Here is a 12,751-nt window from a genome sequence, read left to right on the forward strand (position 1 = left end):
ACGCCAGATATTTACCTGAACACACCTCACTTCCAGACCACCACGCCCATCAGCTTAAATATATTCCTAAACTCCGATGCTATATTAACAGTGTGGATGCAAGGCGTGAAAATAGACAGTTGGCGGGGTGTAAGATAGCAATGAGCATTGTGACACGCCTTATGCAGGGTGTATGATAGGGACCTTAGTCTTTTTCTGCTTCATATTTTTTTTATTTTTGAAAACAGTACAAAAAAATGTCTGTGTGTCATATCTTTTATATCATAGTCATGATGCTGTAAATTGTTTTAGCATTACTGTTATTAACATTAACATAAATTATTGTGTTGATAGCAACATAGCTATGCTATCTGGCATCCATCCATCTGTCATTACAGTTAGCAACCAGTGTTTTCAGTATTTACTTATTAGTTTAATCCTATCTCTAAATAATTTATTGATAAATGTATGTTATTGGTGTGAACAGATTGCTTTTATGATTAGCGTGTTAGCGTTAGCACATTTTCCTCAGTTATTATCTGTTTTCCCAGATGCAGGTCGAGTCAATAGTGACCGGTTTTAGGTTAAATGAGTTTGACGATGACGTTTCTTCATTCCACCAGAGAATAGTCCTTAAGCGTGTGCTGTAATCTGGTGCTGGTCGAGTCAATAGTGACCGGTTTTAGGTTAAATGAGTTTGACGATGGTGTTTCTTCATTCCACCAGAGAATAGTCCTTAAGCGTGTGCTGTAATCCAGCGCTCGGCCTCATGGATTTTCTGTTGTATCAGGATGGAGATGTAATTACTCTGAAGCAGGGGACGAGGGGATGGGGGACTGGAGGAGACGGGTGGAGACTGTGTGTCAATATCAGCAGGAATGAAGCGTAATTATTGGTACGGTGCTTCTGATTCTCCTGGAGACAAATCCTGCATTAAGTGTTGCTTTTCTGACATTTTAAATTACAGTACATGAGTTTTACATTTTTGAGAAGTGTGTGGAGGTGGGGGAGGGTTGGGAATCTACTGTCAGTAGAGAATTCAGCAAAGCAACAGCTACAGGAAGCACGAAATATCCAGCAACCAAAGTTATTCTGCTGAAAAAGAGAGAAATTTAATATAGTGTTTTGTAGGCATATCCACTTGGAATAATACAATAGAATATTGCTTGGTGTGCATCTTTTTTTTTTATTTCTCCTAGCTATTTATATATTTGGGATTAGTAGGACCTAACGCTAAACTAAAACTAAACGTTGTCTTTGTACAGGAAGTCTTTTAGCAAAAAACAATGTCCATTTATTATTTTAATTTTTATTGTATCTTCCTATTATTGCTAAAATGTGTCTATTTAGGATTTAGGTGTGCTTGTCAGTGTGTCTTTGCTATCGAAACAGCGGGAAAAGAACACCTTGCACGGCTCAAAATGAACAAAAGACACGTCCTAATTCTTTTAATTTTTAATCAATTATGGGTGTGGTTAATTTTGGGCGTGTGTCTCTTGCCATTCCCTTTAAAAGCCTGGTGCACTCTGACTTTGGCAGATTGCTGTTTTAACGGCGCAGCTACCTGGACGCTCATCACTGCCAAGATAGCAATGAACGTCTGACTGTTGGCGTCTGTCTAGGTTGTATTCAGTCAGTGGAGCTCCTGTGTTTTCTGTTACCAAGATAAACAAGCAAAACTCCAGTAATTTACCTGAACTCACCTAATTTCCAGAACACCACGCCCATCAGTGTAGATATATTCAGAAGATCTGCTGCTATTTAAACGACTCAGGTGGAAGGTGTGAAAATACTGTTGTGAAGACTGTTGGCAGGTTATAAGATGACAATAAGCTTTGTTACATGCCTTGCACAGAGTAAAAAATAGGGCTCTCAGAGTCATAATTATTGATATTTTTTATCGTTAATGTATAGTAGTTTCTTCTGTATTTTAGACTCAGAAAACTGAAGAATCTTGTGGCTTGTGTTCTTTTTATTCAGCTCAAAAATTGATTGCATGTACACACACACTGTTTTTAAGAATAGACACAGTCAGTATACTGATTTTCACACATTGTAAGAATTTACCCCATAGCCAGCGTTTCTCACACTATTGTTTTATTCAAGTCACGAATTCTGCCGGGTCCTGATGTTATTGATAAGACTGCTGTATATTCAGTCCACGCTGCTCAGTGGGTCAGTAATGATCACATTATACCATATCAGGCAGGCTTGATTATAGTACCCTTTAAAGCGCCAATCGGGAGCCATTAGAACCGGCAGGCTGGTTTTTATTTCAGCTTTCTGCTCTGAAAATACAATAATGGGCATTAACCATGCGGTTTGTGTAAACTCACAGCCAGCAGCTCTGTTTTAATAGATCTGAACTGAAGCCTTAAAGAAAACTGCAGTGATTTTCACACTAATCCAGATCTGCAAGGTTTAAAGCATGTGGTCAATAATCTCTTTCTTAACTTTAAGTTAACTTTGTGTTCCTCAGGGTTTAAAAAAGAACAGAAAACCTGTAGAATCAAATAATGTGTGTCATAAAAGCCAATGGACAGAAGCTGAATTCCGTCCAAAAGCATTTTTAAGACACTTTTTATGTGAGTTTACCTCAGCAGTGTCATTTTAGTCACAAATTTACCTCAGCAGTGTCATTTTAGTCACAAATTTACCTCAGCAGTGCCATTTAAATCATGAATTTCCCTCAGAAATGCCATTTTAAGCATAAATTTACCTCAGCAGTGGCATTTTAATCATACATTTACCTCAGAAATGCTGTTTTAATTATGAATTTACCTCAGCAGTGCCATTTAAATCATGAATTTACCTCAGCAGTGGCACTTAAATCATGAATTTACCTCAGTAGTGCCATTTTAATTATGACTTTACCTCAGCAGTGCCATAGTACTCATGAATTTACCTCAGCTGTGTTGTTTTAATCATGATTTTACCTTAGCAATTGCATTTTAATCATGAATTTACCAAAGCAGTGGCATTTGAATGATAAGTTTACCTCAGCAATTATATTGTTCTCATGAATTTACATCAGCAGTGCCATTTTAATCATGAATTTACCTCAGCAATGCTATTGTACTTGTGAATTTACCTCAGCAGTGCTATTGTACTTGTGAATTTACCTTATTATTGCCATTTTATTGATACATTTAACTCAGCAGTGCTGTTTTAATCATGATTTTCCCTCAGTTGTGCCGTTTTAATCATGATTTTACATCAGCAATGCCATTTTAATCATCGGTTTACCTCTGTAGTGGCATTTTTTTTATCATGAATTTACCTCAGCAGTGCCATTATAGTCATGAATTTACCTCAGCAGTGCTATTGTACTCATGAATTTACCTCAGTAGTGCCTTTTTTAATCATACATTTAACTCAGCAGTGCAATTGTAATCATGAATTAACCTCAGCAGTGCTATTCAGCGTGGCATCTAACAGCAGAGTACAACACTAAATAAACACAACACTAAATGAACCACTTTCTGACACCAATATGTACAACTAAGCTAATCATTAAAAGTCAATACTGTGTTTTTGAGAACTGATACAGTATTGCAAATGAAACTATTGAGACATATCAATATTCAGTATTTTATTACACACTTTAATAGTCAGTTATCTTGATTAGCAAGTTGATTGAACACACGTAGAGCTGACCCCTTCACAAATAATCTTCTCACAGTATATTAAAAAGCACATGTACTTGTTTTTTTATATATTAGCGCATATGCAGACGCTTTAGTTCTCCTGCTGGTGATGTTCTCCGTGTCTGAGCACGCTCAGTCTGTCTCCTCCACCCGCACAGTCTGTTCTACTCAGACTATATAAAGTTACTGGTGATCTCAGAGCGAGGAGAATAAACTCTATTGTTTTCTATTCTCAGAGAGTACGTATCACTGACTCACCCCCCCTACTTTAACTCAGAATAAACACTTGATCTCAGAGCTACGAGGCTAACGCTAATACCCTGTATTATCAATATCAGCCTCCTCTGATCTTCTCTAAGCTCTCAGAGTTTCTCACCAGTCAAAAAAGCCCTTTCACAGAGACTCTGAGGGTCAGATCACCGCTGGGAATCATTCAGAGTGCATGGAATTAACATGTGGAACAGAACCAGAATGGATTTCTCACCATTTATTATTTCTCACAGATTGATATTTTAAAGGAATTTAACTAATATAGCTTGTTTTTTAAAACTTTTTTTGGTTATCAGCAAAACTAGGTAACTATCCATCTGACATTTATTAAAGACGTTAACGTGTAGCTAACATCAGCTATAGCAGCAAACGTCTATCCAACATCAGCAAGGGGAGTAGTGGTCAGCTTGAGTGGCAAACATCAGTTTAAATAACATTTAAATAATATTGTCACACCTTAGCCTAGTGCTGTGCAATATTACGATAAACATCGTGGGGAGGATAAAAAAGTGTCTATCGTTCTACTTACCTTCTATCGTCTATATCGTTTCTACATTCATTTCATCAATTATTCATGCAAATATATAAAGTAGGCTACGATAAAATGTATTGCAATTAAAGAATACCTGAAAACATACTCAAATGTGGAATATCATGATATATATCGTTATCGTGATATAAAAAATTCCATATCGTGATATATGATTTTTCCCAAATTGCCCAGCTCTACCTAAGCCTTTGTCTGTTTTTTCCTCTTTTAGTTCCATGTACTTCTGTGCTCTGTTTTGCTGTCTTGTGTTCCCAGCCAGGTGCTTGTTTTGTTATTGTCCTGTCTCTGCCATAACCCCGCCCCCTCATTTCCTTACCCAGGTGTTCCTCACCCTCCTCATGTATTTAAGCCCCACTGTTTCTGTCAGGTCTTAGCCCTGTCTCGTGTCTCTGTGTGTCTTCCCCACGTGACCTGTGCTCCCCTGTGTCTCCCGTCTTAGTAGATTTCCACCTGTGTCTCATTTGTAGCTCCGCCCCTTCCCCAGGTGTTTCCAATTCTAGAGTGTTTCTTGTTTCCTTATATAGATCCCCTGTGCCACTTTGTCTCTGTCGGTCTTTGCACCTTCCCCTGTCGTTTGTCTCTCTGTGTTTCATAGCCTCTGTTCCTCGCGCCCTTAGTCTCTGTGTTTATCTATAGTTTTATGTTTCTAGTCTCTTGTTTATTTCAGTTAGTTCCTTGTAGATACCCCTGCTTAGTGTTTATTTTTCTAGTTTATTTCCATTGTATATATTCCCTGTTTGTTTATTGTCTTTTTCTCTAGTTGGTTTAGTTTATGTTCTCTGATTTGTTTTGGTTTATGGTTATTTGTGTATCTTTGTTTCGTGTTCCTCATTCAGTGTTTCTTTGTTATTTATTTATTAAATTATTTATATATCGCCCTACCTGCACTTGTGTCCGCCTCCTCGTCTCCCTGCCTGGGTCATTTCGTGACAGTTTCGGTGTTCCTAATGAAGTCTTTTGTAAGCTACGATACTGTGAATGTGTTTCAGTTTAGTTTTTGATTCCAGTGTTATTTGCCTCTTATTTTCTTAATTCGTTTTTCTCGTTTTAGTTATTTTGCTTCTCGTGTTGTTTTTTGTGTTCCTTGTGTTTTTTTGTGCCCCGCCCACCTCAGTCCGCAAAAATTATCAGCTATAGTAGTTAACATCTAGCTAAACATAGAGTAGTAAACATCTAGCTAATATTATCTGAAGTAGTTAACATCTATCTGAACATAAACTAGAGTAGCTAACATCTAGCCAAACATAAGAGTATTAAAATTGTGTTAGTATAATCTAGAGTACTTATAATCTAGCTAAACATAAACTAGAATAGTTAACATCTAACTAACTTTAATGAGAGTTGTTAATATCTAGCTAACATGATTAAATAAGAGGTGTGTCCAAACTTTTGACTGGTACTGTATCTAAATGACCCGTCAGTAGTGTGCATGTGTGTATTGGGAGCTGGAAATGTGAAAGTGTGTTTAAATGTCAGAGTTAGAAAGCAGATGCAGGAGGAGAGAACGGCATGCTGGGAAATGTCAGGGTACAGCTGCATACGCCCACAGTTTGGCCTCGGGAGCGCATGGGATCAAAGGTCATGTCAGGGCTGTACTGTAAGGGTCAGGAGAATGAGAGACAGAGACTGGAAACTTAACGAAGCGTCTTTTAAGATGCTTTTAGGTGGTTGAGAGAGCATCACATTTAACACCCTGTCCTGTTATAATTATCCTAATGCTATCCTAAAAATAGTTTTAAAAGATTTAGCATCTTGTTAGCACCGGCTAGTGTAGATATCATCTAACTAAAATCAACTAGAGTAGTTAACATCTAGCTAATATTATCTGGAGTAGTTAACATTTAGCTAAACATAAGCAAGAGCAATTAACATCTAGCTAAATATAAGCTGTATTATATGATTATTATATATTATTTTTATGATTGCTGTATTGTACTTTACAAGCAATTGCTGTATTATAGTCAGTTTTCATGCATCTTGGCACCATGTTCTCCTCCACCAGTCTTACACACTGCTTTTGGATAACTTTATGCTGCTTTACTCCTGGTGCAAAAATTCAAGCAGTTCAGTTTGGTGGTTTGATGGCTTGTGATCATCCATCTTCCTCTTGATTATATTCCAGAGGTTTTCAATTTTAAAATCAAGGAAACTCATTTTTAAGTGGTCTCTTATTTTTTTCAGACCTGTTGTAATTTTCCATTTTAATTAATTAGACTGGTTTATTGCAAATAAACTGAATTATCTGAATTAACTAGATATTGCTGTTCTGAGAACAGCTGTATAGTATTTAATTTGAGCTTGTGGACCAGCATAAGTCTGATGCTTGGAAGCTCCCTGGATATGTGTGTGTGTGTGTGTGTGTGTGTGTGTGTGTTTAGACTTCCCTGAGATCATATTCCCTCCTCCCTCGTGATTATTGTGCGTGTGTAATGTAGCAGTGAGGAAAAACACACATCTACAGGAAATTACCAGCGGCCCCACAATCAGCCAATCAGCACCAGCCCCTTCCTCCGGCCAGTTGGAGAGTTAATCACCCTCTCAGCCAGACGCCTCCACGGCAGAGAACAAGAGCCCAGGAGCGTGTCATGTGTGTGTGTATGTGTGTGTGTGGTGGGTCGTGTGTGTGTGGTGGGTGTGTGTTGATGGGCACAGACGTTGGCACAGATGGTTGGTAGAGGCCTTCAGTGGCCAGTGCCAACATCGCGTCACTGTTTTACATCTACATGAGTGACTGTACCATCCTCACGTATCTCCACCCTCAGTGTTTCTGCTGAATTTAAGCACAGCATTAATACAGAATATTATAATACTACCTGATCTTTTGGTGCAGCAATGGCCTTTACTGTTCTGAGAAAGATTAACACTAGATATTAAATTTGATTGCATGCAGCCAGGAGAGCAGCGTTGTTGCCAAGTTGATGATTGACTCATCCTATCACAGGAACTGGGTGGAGCTCCATAATCACTCCAAAGAAAGACGTTCCACTTTTCCACATCCTTACTGAGTGTATGGTCCCCTGACCCTGCATTCACACTATAAGCAACCAGTCATTCAAACATTGTAATCCAAATGGCCAATTGGCAATAAGCAATTCAGGCCGATTTCTGTATTATACTTGGCAACCAGGGTGCTGGCACAAGCAGTACAGGCCGATTGCTGTATTATACCCAGCAACCAAGGTGTAGAAACAAACAGTGTAGGCCGATTGCTGTATTATACTTGGCAACTGGGGTACTGACCCAAGCACTGTGTATGGCAGAATCAGATAAAACCATGTGATTTATACTTAGCAAACGGAGACAAGGTAAAATGAACAAGAACGATTGATTGTACGATGTATTATACCTGGCAACCGGGCTGTTGAAATGCAGGCCGATTACTGTATTATACGTGGTAACTAGGGTGGTGTAGCATGCAGTGCAGGCTGATTGCTGTATTATAGTTGGCAACCGGGGTGCTAGCACAAGCAGTGCAGGTCAATTGCTGTATTATACTTGGCAACCGGGGTGCTGGCACAAGCAGTGCAGGTCAAATGCTGTATTATACTCGGCAACCAGGGTGTTGGAACAAGCAGTGTGGGTCGATTGCTGTATTATACTTGCCAACCTGGGTGCTGGCATTTGGTGTCTTGGGCCGGTTGCTGTATTATACATGGTAACCAGGGTGTTGGAACAAGCAGTGTGGGTCGATTGCTGTATTATACTTGGCAACCGGGGTGCTTGGTCTAAATGTGAACAGAGATTTTGGGTCAGAGTCTGACCTAGATTCAAACCGGAGCAAGAAATGATTTTTGGCAATCTGGGAACAAAGTACTTCTAATTATGGAATAAAGGCTTATAACCGCTGTTTCTTATTTTCCTGTTTTATATGATGCATTTGTAGTTAGCTTAGCTAGCTTGCTCACTGTATAAATTTGTGTACCAATATAATTTTAACGATGGTGTGTTCATCACAGGTGAAGCAGATCATGGAGGAAGCGGTTACAAGGAAGTTCGTCCATGAAGACAGCAGCCACATCGTCTCCTTCTGTGGTGAGTGATAGCAATAGCTCTAAAGCTAAGAAGTGGGATGTTGGAGATGGGAAATCTTCTGGAGACCATAAAGTATTGTGTAACTGTGTGTGTGTGTGTGGTGGGAGGCCTGTGGGAGGTGGGATAATAACAGGTACGCTTACACACACTTAAAAAAAAAAATCGCACCTCAGGTCTCAGGGAAGGTGATGAAGCAGCAACATGTGCTGTCTGCATGTGTTATCTGCTTTTAGCACCTTCACGTCTGTTCACTACTGTGTGTATGTGTGTGTGTGTGTGTGTGTGTTATTCAAGACCAGTGTATGACTACTTTTATAAAACCAGACGCATTTGATGCATTTATGACTAGAGATGGAGTATCATCTCTATATCAATATTAGCTGATTTTCAGCCAAAATATACAATCTGCAATTATAGAATCTTTCTCTCAGTAGCCAAACCCAAAATCAGATCAATCAGGTGTTTTTATGCCTTTCTGACTCATATACAGTATTTGTAGAATGTGTAAAACTAGCATCTTTCATGGAGAAAAGGGAAAAATCTTTGAAAGGCACTAACAGGATACCCCTCTCCAGAGTGGGTACATCACTCTAGAGAGTAAAAATTACAGGGTATCTGCAGATACTTCAAAAGTCCTAAAAAGTACTAAATCTGTGTAATGTCCAGAGGTTGGCTTTAAAGAACAGACGCATGAGTGCTGCCAGTATTGCTGCAGAGGGTGAGGAGGCTGGAGTTTAGCCTGAAAATACAGGAATCTTAAGCTTGCTTTAAAAACTATATTAATGTGGCATCTAACCCCGGCTATTGTTTCATAATTTTATGTAAACTTTGCACATGCTCACGTTATTTCTCTCTCTCTCAAACTCTCTCTCTCTCTCTCTCTTTCTCTCTAATTAGCCGAATGTCTCTCTATCGCACTTTGTTACTGTTCTTTTCCAGACCGTGCAAACTCTTTTGTTTTCTTCACGTCGGGAGATTCGCTGTTGTTTATCAGCAAAATGTTAAATCAGACAGTGTGATGATGTGATCAAAGGGCACTCCGTCTCTTTCTTTCCCCCTCTATCTCTGTCTCTCTCTTTCTTTCTCTCTCTCTCTCTCTCTCTCTCTCTCAGGAGAGTCACGCTCAGGGTGGTGATGTGTTTATATGTTCTAAATCGTATTTCTGAGAGGAGGATATTTCCACAGGTGCTGATGAAAAAGGTCTGTGAAGAAAGTCAGAATTAGCATATGCCACATCTGGTATAGAGGGATAGAGGATGATGAAGATGGATAGGATGTGTGTGTGTGTGTGTGTGTAAGGGAGTAAGTGTACTGCTCTTAGGTGGTTTACTTATATTTTGGGATTAAATTGGCTGGACAATAAAATAAAATCAGCTGCAGTCAGCTCTACAGTTCCTAATACGCAAACTGCTGTAGGCTGAATGGGGGTGGAGCTAAAGTGCTGTAGGCTGAATGGGTGGGGCTACCATACTATAGGATGAATGGGGGTGTGGCTGAACTACTGTAGGCTGAATGGGGTGGAGCTAAAGTGCTGAAGGATGAATGGGGGTGTGGCTAAACTGCTGTAGGATGAGTGAAGGTGAGGCTAAATGCTGTAAGCTGAATGGTGGTGGGGCTAAAGTGTTGAAGGCTGAATGTGGGTGGGGCTAAACTACTGTAGGCTGAATGTGCTGTAGGATAGAATAGGGTGGGGCTAAACTACTGTAGGATGAATGAAGGTGGGGCTAAAGTGCTGTATGCTGAATGTAGGTGGGGAAAACATACTGTAGGCTGAATGGGGTGGATCTAAAATGCTGTAGAATTATTTGGGGTGAAGCTAAACTGCTGTAGGATGAATGGGGTGGGGCTAACATAGTGTAGGATAAATGGGGTGGGGCTAAACTACTGTAGGCTGAATGAAGGGGGGGCTAAAGTGTTGTAGGCTGAATGTGGGTTGGGTAAAGTATTATAGGATGAATGGGGGTGGGGTTAACATACTGTAGGTTACATAGGGTTGGACTAAACTACTGTAGGCTAAATGGGGGTGGGGCTAAACTGCTTTAAGCTAAATGGGGGTTGGGCTGAACTGCTTTAAGCTAAATGGGGGTTGGGCTAAACTGCTTTAAGCTAAATGGGGTTGGAGCTAAACTACTGTAGGTTGAATTTGATGGGTCTGAACTACTGTAGGCTGAATGGGGGTGGAGCTAAAGTGCTTCAGGCTGAATAGGGTGGGGCTAAAAAGTTGTAGGTTGAATGGGGGTGGGGCTAAACTACTGTAGGCTGAGTAATTGGGGGGCTAAACTTCTGTAGGCTGAATGGAGTGGGGCTAAATTGCTGTAGAATGAATAGGGATGGAGCTAAAATGCTGTAGGATAAACAGGGGTGGGCCTAAAGTGCTGTAAGCTGAATGGGTGGGGCTAAACTACTGTAGGCTGAATGAATAGAGCTGATCTTTTATACACTAAATGGACAGAATTAAACTGCTCTAGGGTGAATGTGGGTGAGGCTAACAATTTGTAGGCTGGATGGAGTGGGGCTAAACTGCTATAGGCTATATGGGAGGGGCTAAAAGGCTGTAGGCTGAATGGAGATGGGGCTAAACTACTAAAAGGTGATTGGGGTGAGGCTAAAGAGCTGTAGGATAAATGGGTGGAGCAAATATTTTATACACTAAATGGACAGAATTAAACTACTGTAGGATGAATGGGGGTGGGGTTAAACTGCTGTAGGATTAATGGGGGTGGGGTTAAACTACTGTAGGATGAATGGGGTGGGGTTCAACTGCTGTAGGATGAATGGGGTGGAGCTAAACTGCTGTAGGATTAATGGGGGTGGGGTTAAACTACTGTAGGATTAATGGGGTGTGGTTCAACTGCTGTAGGATGAATGGGGTGGAGTTAAACTGCTGTGGAAAGAATGTATGGAAATAGTTACTGAAAATTCCTGAGTGGGCGGGGCTAAGCTTTTGTAAAATTAATGGATTGGGCTTTTTTCATCTCTCTCTCTCACACACACACACACATTCACACACAGTCATTCTCTCTGACACGCACACACACACTCCCGCACAATCACATTGTCAAGGCTTGACATGTAATCGGTGGTAGTGCTCTCAGCGAGTGTGTCATGACATGACATTCTGAATTGAGTGTTATGCCACGTTAATAACACCTCCACCAAACACAGGCCCACCGGGAGCACTTCAGCCTGAAGGAGCTGCCTGTGGGTGTTTTAACTCCACAATAATCCCCTTAAATCTTCTAAACACCACCGGCCTTTTCATTAAAACACCTACCCTCCACTTTAACTTCACCTGCTTCACCAGCTCCACTGTACACAGCTGCACCTACAGGCTGGAGCTCCACCTGCTTCTGCTCTATTAGATGTTAAATTTCGGTTCCTCCCGTGGTTATTTCTGAGGAACTATAACATTTTAGCAATGTTCTGTTTACATAAAAAAGGTTTGGGAAGGTTCTCTTTAGCAAAAAATGTTAGCTAAATGTTGCATTAAAGCAGGGGTGTCCAAACTACGGCCCGCTGGCCATCTGCGGCCCGTTTGCTTTTTTGGAGCGGCCCGCGAGGTATTTTAGAAATAGAATGAAATAGAATGAAAGTTGTTTTTATAATGTGAGATTCAAAGTTTGAACGCTAGGTGTCAGAAATGGGTCAAAGAGTCTAAAAGCGGAGAGAGTGCGCATTTCTAGCGCAGAAAAACAGGGCAAAGAGTCTAAAAGCGGAGAGGGTGCTCATTTCTAGCTCAGAAAAACGGGGCAAAGAGTCTAAAAGCGGAGAGAGTGCGCATTTCTACCGAGAGAGTGCGCTACCGAGAGCCGCCGCTCCACAAGCCCCGGCGCTGCCGAGAGCTGCCGCACCTCCGAGAGCTGCCGAGAGCTGCTGCACGGACCTTTAAAACGAAGCTGAAGTTAATTTCTACGGACTCTAGAGCCCCATTGGGCGAGCTATGTTTGTTTAAGTTTATTCTGGGTGTGGTGGAGGGCATTTTCGAGCTAATAAAGGTATGATTTGAGTTCATTTACTCCCCGTGTCTGTGTTCTCTGTGTGCTTCCTCCTTCCGGGTCACAGTGGTCACGCCCCTAACCCCAGGGGCCTACCACAGCAGCTTCACACTGCACAGATGTGCTGAAACACAGAATCTTCTCACTTTATTTATTATATATATTTTTAGCAGGTCTTACAGTGCGTTACAGGACCTAATTAAGCCTACTACTTAAAACTACTTGAGTCACAACATCTTAACCACTGTGGTTGTCTGATGACTCTGATGAAAAGTTTT

General features: G+C 40.7%; 1 protein-coding gene across 3 annotated transcripts in view; it reads left to right on the plus strand.

Annotated features, from left to right (window-relative positions):
• The window catches only part of sgsm1a (small G protein signaling modulator 1a), an 83,047-nt gene that overhangs the window by 23,456 nt on the left and 46,840 nt on the right, over positions 1–12,751 (plus strand). For all 3 annotated transcript variants that reach the window (XM_022666246.2, XM_022666245.2, XM_022666247.2), the window contains exon 3: positions 8,403–8,478. In XM_022666246.2, coding sequence (XP_022521967.2) covers positions 8,403–8,478 — 76 coding nt within the window. The remainder of the gene's footprint in view (positions 1–8,402; positions 8,479–12,751) is intronic.

This window comes from Astyanax mexicanus, chromosome 22, assembly GCF_023375975.1.
Source record: "Astyanax mexicanus isolate ESR-SI-001 chromosome 22, AstMex3_surface, whole genome shotgun sequence".
Lineage (NCBI taxonomy): Eukaryota > Metazoa > Chordata > Actinopteri > Characiformes > Acestrorhamphidae > Astyanax > Astyanax mexicanus.